This window comes from Vollenhovia emeryi, unplaced genomic scaffold (assembly GCF_000949405.1).
Source record: "Vollenhovia emeryi isolate VEMERY1.0 unplaced genomic scaffold, V.emery_V1.0 DF939193.1, whole genome shotgun sequence".
Lineage (NCBI taxonomy): Eukaryota > Metazoa > Arthropoda > Insecta > Hymenoptera > Formicidae > Vollenhovia > Vollenhovia emeryi.
In genome coordinates this window covers 662,430-680,417 of record NW_011967173.1, presented here as the reverse complement: position 1 = coordinate 680,417, position 17,988 = coordinate 662,430, and the positions used below count along the sequence as shown (strand labels likewise).

At 43.0% G+C, this 17,988-nt stretch overlaps 1 protein-coding gene across 5 annotated transcripts in view; it reads left to right on the top strand.

Moving 5' to 3' along the window:
• Nucleotides 1–17,988, top strand: part of LOC105562189 — a 32,466-nt gene that overhangs the window by 664 nt on the left and 13,814 nt on the right. The window contains exons 1-3 of one of the 5 annotated variants that reach the window (XM_012012814.1): nt 2,454–2,829; nt 10,963–11,207; nt 11,552–11,694. In XM_012012814.1, the coding sequence (XP_011868204.1) occupies nt 10,998–11,207; nt 11,552–11,694 (353 nt within the window). In that variant the 5' untranslated portion in view covers nt 2,454–2,829; nt 10,963–10,997. Of the gene's footprint in view, nt 1–2,453; nt 2,830–6,058; nt 6,421–10,962; nt 11,208–11,551; nt 11,695–15,861; nt 16,245–16,380; nt 16,398–16,847; nt 17,436–17,988 lie in introns of those variants that run through there. The other 4 variants (XM_012012816.1, XM_012012815.1, XM_012012817.1 and 1 more) reach the window with 4 other exon arrangements.

Below are 17,988 nucleotides of genomic sequence, written 5' to 3'. Positions count from 1 at the left end.
ACCAACGACACAATTGGAGCTAACGGCGTAATCTAAAATTCCAATCATCAATTAGACCGACGGGATTGTTTACGTGCGCGCGTCTGCAACTTTGTTATTTGCACTCGCGAATGATGACTGCCAATCGCGCAATATGTGGTGTAGCTGCTGATCAAAATAATGCTACTTTCTACGCCGGTTTCTCGGTCAATGACTTTCTAGCAAAACAATTCCACGCCGGTTATATCGATTTTTAAATTGGTTGCGTGTAGCGAACGCATGAAATAGCTTACGGGATGGAATGCATTCGCGATATAGCCTAGAGGTTTCAGAAAACTCATCGCGATACGTGAACCCAGGCGAAAATTTTAAGTGATAGATGATGCTTACATTTATTTATGAAGAGTTTCATTGATGGTTACACCGTTTGGAAGTTGCAAACACCTGGTTAATTCTTTATCGACAATAACATTTTACAAACACTTAGAAAACTATAGTGGAAACGTTTGACATTGTATCATTAAACGCAATTTGAACACTTATAACCGTGAACATGTCATAAACAACTCCATGTTAAAATTTGTATCTCACAAACAATTCAATGAACAATAAGATTTCAAATTTCAATCGACCTCAGCTGGCCACATTTATTAAATACGCTTTCACTACGTTTCGACCATTGGTTTAGAATCTAAGAGTAAGTGATTTACATATAAATTACGCGAAAAGTATATAGGCATTGCACAGTATCGTAGAATAATTGTAGGCCTGCCTTGTTACGGAGTTATGTCAAATGCAAGTAAAAACGCATTTTAGCGGAATAGAGTTCTGTATTAAAAGTACACTTTCACTGACGTCCGGAGACGAGGGATGTAAGACCAAGACTGATTCGTCATTTTAGTGTTCAAAGATCAGGCAATCGTTGTAAACATAGAGGAGAAACAAACTAAGACCGTCAGAGATGTTTTGAAAAATAAGCTAAACCAAGTCAATAATTTTGTCGTCTTGAAATCTTATTATTATTAATACTGGCAATCTGAAGAAACACACCTGCTAATTCAATAAATGTTCTAAAACTCAAATAAAACATTGACTCAACATTTAAACAAACTTCTTACAAACTTTTAATAAGCATATTATTTTCGCCAGAAAAGCGACACATACGGAATAACATTCCCGAAATAGAGTTCGCAAAGAAAAGATAAAATAAAATTCGAAGAAATATACACAAAATGTAAACGCGCGCGAGTGCACGAACGAGAGCATTCAAATCATTTCAAGATATTACATGATCAGTGTGTAATATATTTTGGTCATATTAATTTTTGGAAGTCCGTTAAAACGTCTCGCGCCCGCCCCGCCTAAATTTGCCGTCTAAATTATAAATTTTTCATCATGGCGTACGTTTTGAAAAATGGCTCTCGCGCCTGACCGCGCCAATTAATCTTGCGTAAACGAGAAAAATGCGCGCGGCGTGTTTCAAACTATATGTGAAAGGGGAGCGGTTAACGAGCTGATAAATGCGCGGAGGCTTCGGTTCGACCGTGCCGCGAACCTTGAACTTATCGACCAGCCGGTATTTATATTGCAACGACCCAAAAATCGAGTCAAGGACCAGCGAGTAAAAAACGAGAGGATCGTTTGGGTCCGGACGCTACACACGCGCACATGGTACATGCGTGTACCACGTTCACCAGACGTAGCATTGAACTGCGGTTTCATGACTGAAAAAAAAGGGGGGAGACATATTCAACTCGAACATGAATTCACCCATCTAGTGTCTTTATTCGAGCCACTTTACCATCCATGATTACTCCTCGAGGTAGATTAGATATCGCGGTTCCCGACTCGCCAGCGATACAGGACAAGTGTGCAAACCGCGATTTGATCGAAAATTTGCCAAAACGAGAGTCCCACAGTCGAAGGAATTTCTGTTTCCTCGCGTGTATCTAAAACGAGGCTGCTGTCGGAGGACGAGAGAAATCACGATAGATGAAAAGTAAGAACACGTCTATTATTAGTTGTGGACTTCTTTGAAGTCGCAACGGACGGCAAGGTACGTGTAGAACTCGAGGAGAGAGCCCTTTGTGTACTTTTAACGCCCTATAGTGTCCGCAGTAATCTGTCTTCGTTTTTGATATGCTAGAGGAAGGCTGGGTATGTCGGACTTCAAAGGCGTCTGATGGACAAGACGACGAAAAGACACTTTGTAGAAGCCACGAGAGAAAGTTGTGGATAAAAAAGTGAAATTGGTGAAAAATGCTACTGCAAAAGATATTTGAAAAACAATTCTACGCGCGAGTTAACGTCCACAGCGTCTGAATTCAGCACCGAAAATAAGCTCGGCGCGAAACGCTTTTGCATATATTATTAAGCCACTCGCCTCCAAGAGTATCCACTGCCAACTCGCGATTCGGAAAGAGAAAGGATCTCGGCTGGGTATCGCGCGACCATCGTGGAACCGCGATTATTCGCGCGGGAGACGTGAAGCGCGACGCGAGTGCCTCGAAGCGGCTCTGCCCCCGTACTTGGGCATTTCAGACAAATTTTAAACAAATACCGCGTTCGATAGGACAATATTAAATTAATTTTCGAGAAAAAACCTTTACGTGCGACGTCGAAAGACTACGTTTTATTTAAATTGCAAGAGCGAATTTAATGTTGGTGTGCTTAATGTCGAAATAAAAATATATTTTGCATGCCCTTTTACGTAGAATATTATATTGGTGTAAAAATATTATATAAATCCGTGATCGCAACTGAGTTGTGCCTTGGTTAATTTGGCACATTGTGAGTGTGTTATGAAGATATTTTGAGAGATCTCTGAAATATACGTGACTCATAATGGAGGTAAGAAAATAAGAAACAAATTTTCGTGAGTCCTCTCTCTTCTATTATTTCATTGATAATTTTATAATAGGAAATTTTCTTACCTGCTCAGAGAGAGGAAAACTTTTTAAAATCCAATATTAAATAATAACGTCACTAACAGAATATAAAACAATGCGTTCTCTGATTTTATACTTTTCGTTAAATAAATAATTTTTATTGAATATTATTTTATTCAATATCATTTTTTGTTAAACAAATCTAAAGAGAAAATGGCTTTCTCTAGCTTTTTATTTCTTTTCGTCGATCTTTGAAAATAATAAAAACTCGAGTAAATTTTCAAGTAAAATTCACAAAGGATCGCGATCAATCGAAAAGTATTGTAAAACGTATTCCGAGTTGAAAGCAAAACCGGTACAAATATTTCCGAGATAGCAAAGTCGCGGGCGGAAGGGCAATGTTATAATTACCTTAATTACAGCGATTACTATGTAGCGCAACTGCAATCGAGGTAATGTCGATCTTCATAGAATCGCTGCGCGGAAACGTTTTGTCTGCACTCACATGTATCCTCGTGCACAAAAGAGAGAGAGAGAATATCTTTTTCTACTCCAATATTCCCGCCGCGATTCTCTCCGGCGTAACATTTACGCGAAAATTTTAATGACGCGCGGGACGTCGCGCGAAACAACGCTTCAACGCGATCGAACGGTCGCAATTGAAATCCTACAATCCGCGGGATTGTAATTGCAATTGTGAAAACGGCTCTATATAAAACGGGGACCAAAGGGGAATAAAGGAGAATTTTGCATCAAGCCGACCTTCCGGCACATCAGGCGGATAACAAGCAAGTTGGGAAATTACCGACGGTATCAAAGAACGAGCGTCATTGACCAACTCGACGCCGGGAACGCGGCCCTCACGGGGGAGCGGCATGTAGCCGGATCGGTCGATGGATAGTACCTACGTGGGCGTCGCGACGCCGGCGCCGATACGAAGCTCACAGGTGGTCGCCACGCAGTCTGGCTGGTGTTTCGTGTCGGGCGCCGTGCCGTGCCGCGGTAGAGCGCTCCGACGGGGCTGCCGGCTTTTTCGAGGTCCACGACCGAGCGGGGCTGCGAATCGATCCGCGGCTACTTCCGGCTTCCGTTTGTTGTGACGCTCGCACGCTCGCGAGCGAGCGAGCGAGCGCGCGGTTCACCCCGGCGAAAGCAATAACCTCGCCCCCCCGCGACCTTTGTACATGTGTGGCGATTTGATTGTCTGTCACCCCGCGAGAGTCGCACGGCCGCGTGAGATTACCCTCCGCCATCGCGAGCGACCACCGCGTGTGCAAGCTCGCCGACTTCCGTCGCGCGCGTCCACGACGTCGTCGGCCGAATGCGCCGCTGGAATTTCACTGATACAGTGAGCCAATTTGTGGTGGGCGCCGATCGGAGTAATTGTGACAGTGGGATGAATGCGCCGACACTACGTTGCTCGGCGATAACACTGAATGGCCATCGGCTTCTGTCACCGCCGCGGTTATACAATTCGATCATCCGTCTTTGAACAACGCAAAAATTACTTTTGAAATTTTCTCCTATACAACATATTGCGGATGAGGACGCGCAACTGGCCAACTAATAATAAACAGCGGCCGTGACTCGAAGCTATTTTCCTTCGATCGAAATACATCGATAATTCAGCGAATTATATTTGGCGGTCTGAGAACTGAAACACACGCCAGGCTTGTCGATACGCTTCATCTTTATATTAATTCAATATGTTTCCATTACGCGTTAATTTCGACGATGGAAATAACTCGATTAAAATTTATGCACGTGGCGTCCGGTGCGCTTTCATATTCAATGATAGGAAGATGGTGTCCGAGCGTCCGTGCCGATCGATTTTAATCTTTTATTTTCGAGGCCTCGTAGCGTTCTCGGCAATTTTATTCATCGAGTCTCTTCGATCCGCTGCTCGCGTGCACATTCGCGAAATGTCGATTTTCAGTTCGAGTCAAGTGCATCTGGTAGTTGAAAGTTAGCTGTGACTACCGAGTGATCTTGTTTAATCCCGGACGAGAGGCACGAAGACCCTAAAGTGAATTGGAATCTATTAACGACCGGTCCTTGTGCGCCGAGGAGCACAGGGATAAAGTAATCAGCCGGCAAGAACTTAGACTTTGGAACTTATTACTTCGTTAGAGAGGGCTCAAAGACCAGGTTCGACGCTACGTATCAGCTAAAACGAGCCCGACGTCTTGATATCGGGAGCTTTCAAGCTCGGAACCTTATTTCCGAACTCCGATATTCTTCTCCCTTTGTACGAAATACAGGTCTCTCTCCTCAGATTCAGCCTCCCGCGGAAACTTCTGCGTGGTCTAGATCTTATCGGACGTGGGCGGGGAAATTTAGAGCGCGATTATTGTATTGAGTTGCGCAACGGCGTGTGCACTTCGTAACGCAACCCTGTCACACTTCGTATTTGCATACGTGAAAAATGTCACGTTTTATATCAGGTGCAAAATCCTTTCAAAGGAATCACTGGAATTGAAACAAATTCTGAAGGGACACTCTTCACTTTCGCATGTGCAGGTAGGCTTTTGATCGATCGATCGACAAGCCTACCCGCCGCGCTGTGTCAATAGAAAGGCTTTTACGTAGTCTGATTTCAGTCAATTATAACTTTGTGCGACGCGACGTCAAAAATTTCAAATAGAATAATTCTATTAAATCACGGCGAACGAACTGCGCGAGCGGTGGTGTTCGTCAAATCAAAAAGCGGCCGCGAAAAAGCGCGTGTCGCTGCTAACATTTTTTCAACAACATATAAAAAAATTTACATTAATTATGTACTGAAGAAAACCGATAATTTCGTCTGTCGATTCAATAACGATTTTCGTAATTGACTAAATTCCGTCCGTAAATGCACAAGTCGTCTCCAAATTATCCCGCCATCCGCGCCCTCGGACCATAAGTTCAGCAGCGATTTGAGAATTACCCTCGAGGCATTCTCGAATCCATTATCGTGTTTCTGTGATCGATTGTTCGTCGCCCGCTGACAGTGCGGGATCTCGGAAATCGGTGCTGTCGCGCGAATCTCGCCTGAAAATCTCGTCGCGGCACAGCGAAGGGCGAACGGGCGGCAGAAATAATTTCGCTCGTCGACGTTCACGTGTATGTGCGAGGGAAGAAAAGCGATCGGTACAGGAGAGAAAGGAAAGAACGAAAGACGGGGCCGAGTCGCGAATGGATATTCGTAATTAAAGCTACTGTTCTCGGCGAAGCGTAAATTTCTAAATATATATATGTAGATATGTGCGTGTGGGTGTCTGTGTGTATAGTTGACGACGATGGATGAAAGTAGGAAGAGAGGGAGAAAAGAGCTTGCACGACGGAATAAGCTTGCAGTAGACGTCGCGACGTCGCGACGTCACCTGAATGTGCGCTCGGTCAGGTCAGTTATCGCGGGATCTCAAATTCTCGGTCCTCGGACTCTTGTTTCGCGCGTATCGTCAATTACACAAATTGGGACCATTTGGACCAGACGTAGCGTAAGGTCCGGCTTGTAACTGATGGATGTTAATTATCAACGTTCGGCGGCGCGATTATTCAGACGCGACATGAGGTAAAATCTGGACGGTACGAGCAGATAGTAATTTTATAGATTCGACGGTGTAAATATATTTTGCAACGAGTATTAAAGGATTATTTTTTACACATATATATATATATGTACGGTTGATGTGTTTAATTTTTTATTAGATAGATAGCCGATAAAGTTAGAATTTCCTCTCCCGTATGATTCGCATCGTGGCTCCGTATCACTACAGCGCTATTTTGCGCCGCTTGCCTCGTTCTTACAAAGATAGACTGTAGCCATGAGAGGAGATAGGTCAGTAACCGTTCCCAAACTCCCACCGCCCTTCCAGTGCTGTACCATAACAAAGTGACGCGTTTCCTTCATGCTTCGACAAATGTACAAAGCCGTACAATTTAAATAGATTGATTCAAAGTAACGGATTAAAAATTCGATAGTTCGATATCGAGACTGACACAGTTCCGCATCAAAATTTGTATAAAACTAAATTAATATCTAAATTGATAGACGACAATGAAATGCGATTGTATGAAAGAATTACGTGGATAAACGATTTAGCCGATCCTGCCTTAACAGACTTTATCAATATTGTTTCCACTTTAATAACAATAATTTGGTTTATCTTCTTAATTGAGGGACAGAAACAAAAATAAGTTTTTAGCTTTCGTTATTCTGCCCCATCTACGTCAAATCTATACTTTAATCGTATTCTCGCTTTTATTTCTATTTCTATTTTTCTTATTATTCTTATATTAAGATCTTATATAAGTTAAGTGAGTCAATACAAAGGCCAATAATGTTACGAGCGAATGAAGAATGAAAGTCATATAGTTAATAATTTAAAACATTTTCTTCGTATGTATTAAAATTCAAGTGTATACAAGATTGTTGCGAACGTTTCGGTGTCACAGCACCTTCTTCAGCGCAAAGTTAAGTTAATAAATAATAAATAATAAATAATAAATAGTAAAAATGTATAAAGTGTATAAATTAATTACGGTCAAAAAGTAAAAGATATAAAATAAAGTTAGTGCCTAGAGATAGGAGTCGCATTATCTTTATAATAAACCTGTCGTGTGGTTTTTGTTTGTCTGAATTCTGTTCTTTTCCGTCAAATAATGATGTATTGAGGATATGTTCCGGTTTTCCTATTTTTAGTTTGTCGGCCAAAATAGGATCGTTCTTCTAGTGAGTGATCTGATGTGTGAATTTTCTTGGTTAGATTTTAAGATTTTTTATATTATAGATATCTTAAAACTTACATTTTATCGGTTCCTCGCTATTAGCTCGAGTTTTTGACAGATTTCGTGTCACTCTCTGGTGACTTGTAGTTTTTGACTAAGAGCGGTCGCACATGTATTTACCTTTTATAGTGTTGCTTTGAAATTAGCTAGCTTTTTAAGGAGGTCAAAGTAGGATCCATCGAGTGACTCAGTATCTTTTTGTAAGTTAATGCCGTTTTCTTGCTCCTTTATATGAATCATCTCGCTGATTATTCTTTTCTGCCAAAACGGTTCCTTATCAAGGATCGAGGCTTTGCTCCAATCCATGGTGTGATTTGATTCAACCATGTGTTCGGTTAATACCGAGTGTCTCGATGGTTCCAATCTAGCATTATTTCTATGTTCTTTCAGTCTCGTGTTCAACCTTCTCTTAGTCTGTCCTACGTACGACGCATTACATTCCTTACATGGTATTTTATATACTACGTTTGTTTCCTTTAATTTCTCAATTTTATCTTTGTGAGTATTTATGTATTTGGTTAGCCTATTTAAACAGCGATATCCCAGCATGAACTTTGATTCATTTGATTGATTTGAAGATCATTAATTTATACACTTTATACATTTTTACTATTTATTATTTATTAACTTAACTTTGCGCTGAAGAAGGTGCTGTGACACCGAAACGTTCGCAACAATCTTGTATACACTTGAATTTTAATACATACGAAGAAAATGTTTTAAATTATTAACTATACGACTTTCATCCTTTATTCGCTCGTAACATTATTGGCCTTTGTATTGACTCATTTGTTTTTACATCCAACGAGCTGATCATACTAAATTAATTTATATAAGTTAGTTTAATTTTTTATTCTTTGTAGAAATAAGTCGTTCTCTTAAATTAAATATATATACCTTATTTCTACTTTTCTTTTACTGCACTATCGTTCATAGAAACGTATGCATTTGAATGTACATGACGTGTAAATGCAGAGTGTCCAGTGTGTCGAGTTTGGGCTGTTAAAAATCCAAAATGATTTGTATTCTTTATAAAAATAAGTTGTCCTTAAATTAAAAATATATACCCCATTTCTACTTTTCCTTTACTGCACTATCGCTCATAGAAACGTATGCATTTGAATATACATACATGACATGTAAATATACTTGTATGTGAGTGTCCAGAATGTCGAGTTCGGGTCGTTAGATCCAAATGACTAAATTAACGGCGAATCAGCCATTCCTGCGAGATTTTAGAGAACAATCCCACGATCATATTAAAATGCATCTTCAGAGATTGAAAAACAATTTGCGAATAGATCGCGAGTCGCTTTATTTCTGTGGACCCTTGAACAGCTGGCAAACCGTTAATAAACTCGCAACCGATTATTATTTTGAATTTATTGCCATTTGTTACAAGTCCGCCGTACGAGCGATAAGATCAAAGAGGAAAGTGACCGCTGGTCTAGACAACGCGTTCGGTTTTCGCCGATATTCGAGAGCTGATCGCGAACTATTTGTATATGCATTGTTGGCGAACGATAGTATTTGCGAACGGTTTCCCGTCAACAAAGTCCGCAAACTGTTTTCCGGTGGATGCGCACCTTTGGAGGTGACGTCTCTTCAAACATATCTCTTCGGGATTCATCCGTTCGTTTTCCATCTCGCTCGTTGAGTTGTACGGAGAGAATCCACGTGGAAAGATGTATGCACGTGACCAGGCGAGCACGCTAGCGCGCCAATCGCAGCTCCATGTTTGGTGATCTCCACTATGGGGAGAGAGCCAAGAAGCGAGTTAACGACGATGGAGCTTCCTTCTGAGACAGTACCGATCCGTTCGTCTTTGCACTATCGCGGTTGGGCTCTTACTCAGCTCGCGCGAAAGCGAGTTTCCCCCCGAGAATCTCTTTTATTATTGTTATAGTATTAAACACACGTACTAAAGTGTGCACCATGGGTACCGTGGCTTTAAGTAAGTTTAGTGAAACGGCTCTCTCGGTGAAATAAATCAATGAGATACTATGCAAGCCTTTCGCACGTGAACTCATATAATGCGGTTTTTTTTATTGTTTGCAAACGTGCGTTTATAGTTAGATTGATGAGGGAAGAATGTCACAAGGCTCGATAATAACGCGGCAAAAATAAATACGATAAATTTCTCGATTAAAGGACAAATGTCGTTTGTTGCTTTAACAAGCTTACATGCCTGACTTACACGGTCATCGGTGCAACGTACACCACAAGTTTCACATTTCATTCGATTGTATCACTATTCAATAGATGTTAATTACGTCAAAGTATACGATGAAGCAATTAAGAATATGCAAACAAAAATAGTGATAACACACTGAGCTTTCATAAAATGACACTCGTACCAAGTTTTAAAATAAATTCAATATAAATTTGAGCGCCTTTTAAAAGAGATTACTTTAAAAGAGATTTGTTTTGAGAATTAAAAGTTATAATCCTCGGCCTTTTAATTCTCTTTTACTTCTGAAAGTGTTTTGCAAAAGTTTTGTTACTTATTCTAGTTGAAAGCTAAATATTCAAAGGATCGCACGTTCGCCTCAATGAAATCAAACAAATATCCAACGAAATTCAGCGAACAAGATTCCATTCCTACTCGTATAAATACAGCTGCTATTCCGGCACTGTGTTGTTACCAATATACACGTTCGTGTTACCAATAGTTTTGTTAAATCACGTTTGCTTCAATTTGTTCCGGTGGCTAACATGTCATTCGTGAAACAAGACTTGTACGACCAGGTATAAAAGACCTGGAATTTATTAATATACTTTCTCGAAGAATCGCAGGGAGAAATGAAATAATACATAAAGTTATCGATCATTCGCAACGAGACAAGTGTATTACGAATATTTTAGCGACACTCGTAAACTTTTCTGAAATATTAGCAAGCCTATGCGACCCCGTACACTGTTAAATTTGTGGTGTTAAATTTAACTCAAGAAGTAGTCGCTCTACAACTACATTTGTCGTGACATAATGAATTAAATTTAATTCAATGAGTAGTCACCATTATTCCTACCGAATATGTCGTTAATTTAATTGAACGATGGAATTAAAAGAAGCTATAAAATAGATTGAATAAAAGATGTAGTTGTTTCTAACTACGATTTGTGTTGCAATAATAAATTTTACTACACGTGACAGTTGAATATAGCAACATATTGAGTAGGAGCAGCGGCGATTATTCATTGAGTCAAATTTGACTTATTGAGTCACTACGAATCTAACGGCGTATCACACACTGAAATGCGTATTAAGTGTTTGATCAATAGTTCCCACGTGCGTGTTTCTGATTTAAGTTTCGTTCTTCCTCAGATCGCCAGAGAGACAAAAACGAAGAGTCTGAAGAGATGCAACGGTGTCCATACCTACATGAGATGAAAGAGCGCTTGCTCTCCCAGCCAACACCGACTGATAGCCTGGACATGGAACGACTCGACGGTGGTACTCCTGTTAAGGAGGCTAATCTGCACAACGATTATCCGGCGCATATGAACCAAGGTGTGATACCCGAACCCCCGGAAATGCCGCCTGATTCTTTGATTGGTACCGTTGTCAAGGTGAGTAATCGTAACGTCACAATAGAACGTATTATTACGGGAATGTCTCATATTCGCGTATCTGTTTCACGAGAGCTTCTTTGGTTCAATAGAAACTTCCCTTAACAGAAGTACCGGGACAGATTTTGTCTATCAGTAAAAACCGAGTTGAAAAACCAAAGAATCTACGATACAGAAGGGAATATCCGGCAACTTCTTTCTCGAACATTCCGTAACCATAAAATAAGATTAGATTGTAATGGCACGAAGTACAATTGCACTCGACCTAATTTCAAAGTACGTAATAATTCCGACGGAAGTTTTATTGGAAATGTTTAAATTTGTTCTCGTTATGGGGATTTCAGCTCAACTCCGATGGCTACGGCTCGCACACCTCGCCAGCGCATGCGAGGCAGCCCCTAGTTCCACAGAACGCGAATAACCCACCCCTCTGCCTCACTCCCACGTATTCTGGTCCAGCTAATGGCATGCTGCCAAAGAATGCGAAGTAAGTACATTCTGGCAAATACAAGGCCCGGACTATGAGATATATATATGTTGATATTACCACTCTGCGAAATGATATTGAAGATTTTCACGAAATGTGTTGAAATTAAATATTTACTTAACTCGAGGGAAGGCCTCTTTCCAACTTGATACTCTCTAAAAGTCAATCAGTGGATTATCACTGAAAACAGTGAATATTCACTGATTCACTTGAATTATTCAGTGTTATGCTTATAACTGGTTTCAGTGATAATCCACTGATTGACTTTTAGAGAGTAATTAGTCGACGATAGTATAATTGACGAACAATACGGGGAGATATATTTTAATAGAATTAAGAGGATGTATTGTTATAATTTTCTTTCAAAGATATTCGACGTATATATACGATGAGATCCTCTCTGCACTTTATCAATTTGAGACAAACATAAACATCCGGATCATTCGTTTAACTCATCGCACCACGTGAAATTCTGATATCGTGTCTCAAGTGCATTGCTTATCATTAAAGAGCCTCTGGAAACCTTCGAGTGACTTAAAATAGCCTTCGAGATACTTACTTCAAGGCGGTTACACATTTTACGATCTCCGATACTTACAGACGCCAAGCCCGTTCGCTTGGTGTTTTAGCAAGCAAGTGGCTTATAATAGAGCTAGTATATTTGTGTATTTCAAGCTTATATATTTAGCCGGGATGTATCGATCCATTATATAATTAGAGGGCCGTCGTTAATTGCTTAATAATTATCGAAAAAGTTCTGATAGAATCGGCGAGTAAGATGAAGCTAACGCAGAATATAAATACTCCGTGGATATTTCAAACGTTAATTTCACATATTTTGCAGGGGCTGTAAGTTACTTAATTAATCGAATGAACGCTATCTCTTGCGATTCATTTACGAGATGCGATAAGTTCGCGTCACGATTTTGCAACGGCGAGCATTCAATGTGCTGCAATACGAATAGAACTGGCGTAACAATTTATGACTAGTCTGATTAATAGTATATTAAAATAAGTGCTTTTAAAGAGAAATAACATTTTGAGAGAGCTCTTTCAGAGCAATACATAGATAAATTTCATCAACAGTCATTCAATGGATAAAAGTCAATCGATACAGAACTTATTCTGTATTGGCTTTGTGTATCTTGATACACAAAACAAAATTCACTGAAAATTCATCGATCGTAAGCTCGAAATTACGATGCCGAGAAGATCAAGTATATGCGTAATACTTTTGTCATGTGTAAAAAAATCTGGCAAGTACATATCTCGCGTTTTCTTCGAGCACACGAGTCGAATTGTTGAAAACTGACTGTAGAGAAACTTGAAGGGACGGCTGGGAATTTCTTTTGAAGGGAGGAACGACTGTCGAGATCGCGCAAGATTCTTTCCCGTTGCGAGGAAGAAATTATTTTCCGAGATAAATTTTGGCCCATCGCCGTTTTTGCGATATCTCATTCAGAGTTTAGTTCTAGAGACGCGGAATCGCGGCAGCACCGCCACCGGGTCTCGAAATCAATACTGCTGTGCGTGAGTGTCTCGCCTGTCGCAATCCTTGAAACGCGATATTATAGCACGCAGAAAAATACTACAAACGAGCTGTTGCGCCTGATTCGATTGCACAAACCGGGTTACCACGCGATTCTTAAATCCCCGCTTAATTCCTTTACACTTTTTCGCCGCCTTTATTAACGCACACGCGCGCACATGTAAAATAAAAGAACCAAAGTAACAAGCGGAAGTTAAGAGTAGGTGGCAAAAATAAGATAAATGTGCAAAATAAAGACGCGCCGAGAGCTGAAACAATTCGCGATGATTCTTATATTTAAAAGCGGGAGAGAAAGAGCTGCAGGTTTTTATTACATTTGCACACCATAAACCGCGATTAAATTAAATGGTACATTTATTGATTAATGCACATTATCGCGCCTCACGGTCGTTGGTCCCGGCTTCCTCAACACAGCTGTAGAATCTGAAAGGGCTGCGACATCGCGGAGCCCGGGATTGAGAATATGGACCACTGCCAAACTTCATTATTTAGTTACTAAATATTATACGTTCGCTACCGGGTATTGCGGAATATCGCGCTGAATCGACTCCTGCGAATTCGCACTAGCTCAAGAATAACTCGCAACATATCGATGAGGATCAGTGATCCGCGACCGCAGGTTGCCGTCTCGTGATACGTTGCGGGCAAAATACATACGTTGCGCGTCTACGCATAGGAAAATTTATTGCGCTACTCGAACCTCAGTTCGTTTGTTGCCGCGCCGTGAAAAGCCGGCGACTTTCGTTCCTTGGCCGGGCAACGCGCGGCTTTTTCCAATCACCGCGGCTTCTCATCCCCGCCCGGCGATGTATACACGCAATAAATTCCGCCGAATCCTCGAGCGCCGGCCAATCGGCCAATCGAAAAGCAATTCCGGCATTCCAGATTGACAATCGGTCAGCTCCGTCTTCCGCTGGCTTGCGCACTTCCGTTCACCGTCATCGTACGTCGATCGATCGGCTACGACAATCGGTATACTGCGGCATGCACCGAGGCCGAGAGACGCGCGCGCGATCGGGAAACTCCTCGCGCGACAGGATGATCTTCGACTCGGGCCGAGAGACGCGGCAGCGCCGTGAGAGGGTCGTACCAACGCGAATTTCGCGCGTGAGGAAGGTCAGTGACCCCGGTGGAAGCGTTATCGAGCGGGTCAGTGGGTCGCAGAACCATGGAGCATTTTGCCCCCCTCGCCCTCGCCTCGCCCCCTCGCCGTCGCCGCCCCCCCCTCCCCCTGTAGCCGCCACCCACCCCCGCGTTCAACTATCTCGCGCTGGCCATCCACCGCCCCCGCCCCTCGACATCTTCCCCGTGGAGGAGCAGTGGCGGTGGCTGAATCGAACACGCGCTTGAAATCTCTCCTCGACTTTGCAAAAATTCGTCTTTCACCCGGGCGGAATTCTCTAGCAGCGGATAACAGCTTCTCTTTCAAATGAATGCGCCCTAGCGCCGAAAACACTGTACTTGACACGGATAAACCCTCAAGTCTTTGCCCAACATTCTTGCGTCATCTGAATAAAAAAAAAGGGGGAAAGAATCTCGTTATCTGGTTCATACTACGTTTTACAGAATCGTGCCTTCGGCACAGAAATATTCTGATTTTGCTAGCTGATGTTTTGATCTTTTAGTTTTACTCGCGAGCGGACTTTGCGAGCTTTTATTACGTACATGTTAAAATGCACCCCTATTAAAGTAAACGAAAAATTCTACAGATAATTTCCGATGCGTTTAAATTAAAACGCGTTGAAAGATATGACGTCTATCTCACGCAAATAATGCGATGCCATTGAGGCTTCTCGCATCTCTCGAACGACGGGCTCGTCGATGAAGATGAATTGGAAAAGGGACGGCGGGAAAATTCGTAGCACGACAGCAGCGAATTCCCCGGGACAAAGAGTACTACTCCCCGTCGACAGAAATCATGGAGATGCTCAATAAGCTTCGATGCCGATTGCAGAAAAGCTTACCTATGCAAATGAAATTAGTCCACTAGATTAATGAGAGGAGTGGAAGTGGTTTCATTTCACACGTAAAAATTAGTCTACAACAGAAGCGTAGTTACGCGATTATATCGCCGATATTCTGCGGGAAAATATACGAGAGTGAGAAGTGCTTTCTCGACAAATTTGCCACTTCCAAATGAGAGAGCCCTATTTTTCCCTTCGGGGCCTGAACGGTGTAGCGTTAAACACCCGCAAATTCTTCATCACGATTTCTCGCGTCTAAGACGCGTTTACGTCTGTAAAACGGGATTTCAAGAAGTGGTCGACGACACGAAGGAAAAATCCACAAAGACGTAAAGACGCGGGACTCCGCCAAGGCGGAGAACGTAGGGCGTCGGAGAACGTATAAGCTGACACGAAGAGGATGGGGGACATCGTCTCCCCCGAGGAGGGAAGCAGAGGAGACCTGGAGAGGGGGAGGGGAAGAGAGAGAGAAAGAGAGAGAGAGAGAGTGAGTTAGGGAGATAGAGAGAAAAAGAGAGGGAGAGGAGAGGGAGAGAGAGAGAGAAAAGAGCACCCCCGCGGCTCTATATAGACCAAAAGCTCTCGCGTTCGCATTGCGCTTGTGCGAGAAGCTGCCGTTGCCCGGGAAGAGACCTCCCGGCCAGCCTCAGTCTCCGGGATGCTGGGGGCGGCGATCGTGATTCTACCCCCATTCTCGTGGCGCTCCGATAACACAGCCCGACTGATTGCAGCGCGGTCCCGTTCGCTCCTCGGCGGCCACTCGAATTAGCCCTCGTCTCCTGCCTCGCTCATCTCGCTCTCGGCTCGGCGCGCGCGAGGAGAGGAGCCCGGGCTCGTTTTGTCTCCCTTGAAACGGGTCCACCCTCCGTCGGCGCCGCCGTTGCCGCATCCGTCCGTCTATCCCCTGTCTCCCTCTTTCTCTCTCCGGGGATCCCAATCCGCCCTCCGTCCCTTCTCCGTGTCCACGCTTCACACCCTTTTCCGCCGAAGCCGGGGCGCAGTCACCGCGAGGGCCTTCAGCCAACCGCCTCTGGCAGGTGAGTCTCTCCCGTCATCTGTCGTCGCGGGTGCGTCGCGACGCTCAAAGTGGTGGTCGTTGTCGGTCAGCGGAGCGTACAGTGCACTAGGACCCTGGGAGATTCAGCCGCGCTCGTGTGTGCACGGAATTTTCCATTAGCTCGTTCGACCAAGTACGCGAGATCAGAGACCTATTAGGTCTTAGGGACCTCCGCTTCTCTCTCCTTCTCTCTTTCTGCCTTTCTCTTGTTTTTACTCTCTCCATCTAGCTCTCTCCGCCATTCATCTGCCTCTTGGTATCGCTTGCGCACTCCTCCCGATTCGCCCGTAAGCCTCAGCTTCTTGTTGCTCTGCAGTTCCCATCTGCCTCGGTGATTCTGCCGATTCGCAAGCTGCAACGCCACAGAGTCCCCCTTTCTCGCTTTTGTGGAGTGGAAGACAATTGAACTAATTTTTACCGCAGATTTATTGTCGTAGATGAAGATATATAGAATATAAATCAAACATACATGTATACATGCATGTCTGATTTATATCCTGCATTCATATGTTCTTATATATATGACGTTATATTTTACGCACACATATATGACATGTAATATATTACCGATCATATTACGCAGTACACTCCAATACATCATGGGAAAGGGTGTGCTCCATTTCTGCGCTTCAGCGAAGAGAGCCTTTAACGATATACGTAAAGAACCAAAGCGCAGGCGCTTCCGGCGGAAAAGGGGAACAAGCGGTTAAAGATCTGGTCGACTTGTAAATTACTTGATTATCGTCAAGATTATTCGCGACAGTCAATTAGTTAATACGACAGTTTGATTGAACTCGATTAATACCGAGGCGTGCACCAAAATGGCCGCACAGGTACCAGCGCTTCCGAAACACGACCACCACGTAGGGGGCACTTGAGCTCGCGGGGGTACGAGATCGATTTGCTACAAGATCGTTGACTATCTTTTGACGATCGTCAGGAGCTCGTGAGACAAGACGAAATCCACGATGGTGGGCGGTGGCGACTGTAAGGTCGCTACCGTAGAGGTAGAGGCGGCCGCCGGCGGCGGCGGCGACACGGCGACACTTCCGGTCACCAGGCCCCTCAATCCGCAAAACTCGCCGCCGAATGCACAGGACAACGCCGAGAAGAACAACGCCGCGAACAAAGAGATGGAGCTGAAGAACGTGCGATCCACCCCGGCGAAAAAGTAAGGCGCACGCTGTAGAGACCAACGAATAAAAACATTTTTCATTTAACAATTGTCTCATCTGTTTCGCGAAGACGCGAACGTAGCGCTAATACGTGTGGATAAAACACATTTTTTTGGCATGACCCGTTTTCTTCCAGGACAATTTTGCGCGCAAAAAAAACGGGTACTGTTGCGAAGCGTTTTCACCGCAGAAAATCTACATATATTAAATAGCATAACATTCTCCTTTTTTTTTGGTTTTTAGTAAAATTGTCCCAGGAAGAATGGGACCTGCAAATACTCTCTCCATCCATTACAGCTAATTTTGATTCTAACAATTTCGCCGGAGCACCAGAACTCCGGATGTTTTTCCATACAAGACTGAAATCTAGGTCAAGTATAAAAGTCATTTAGTCCGGTCGCGGAGCACCTGTTAATGAAGCATAATTATTTAACGACATGTTTATTACGTGCTTGTGAATTTATAAGCTTACGGTACGCCTGGCGTGACTTACGAGACGCGCAACACCGATTCTAATCGAAGCGTAATAAAAGTCAATTTATTCAAAAG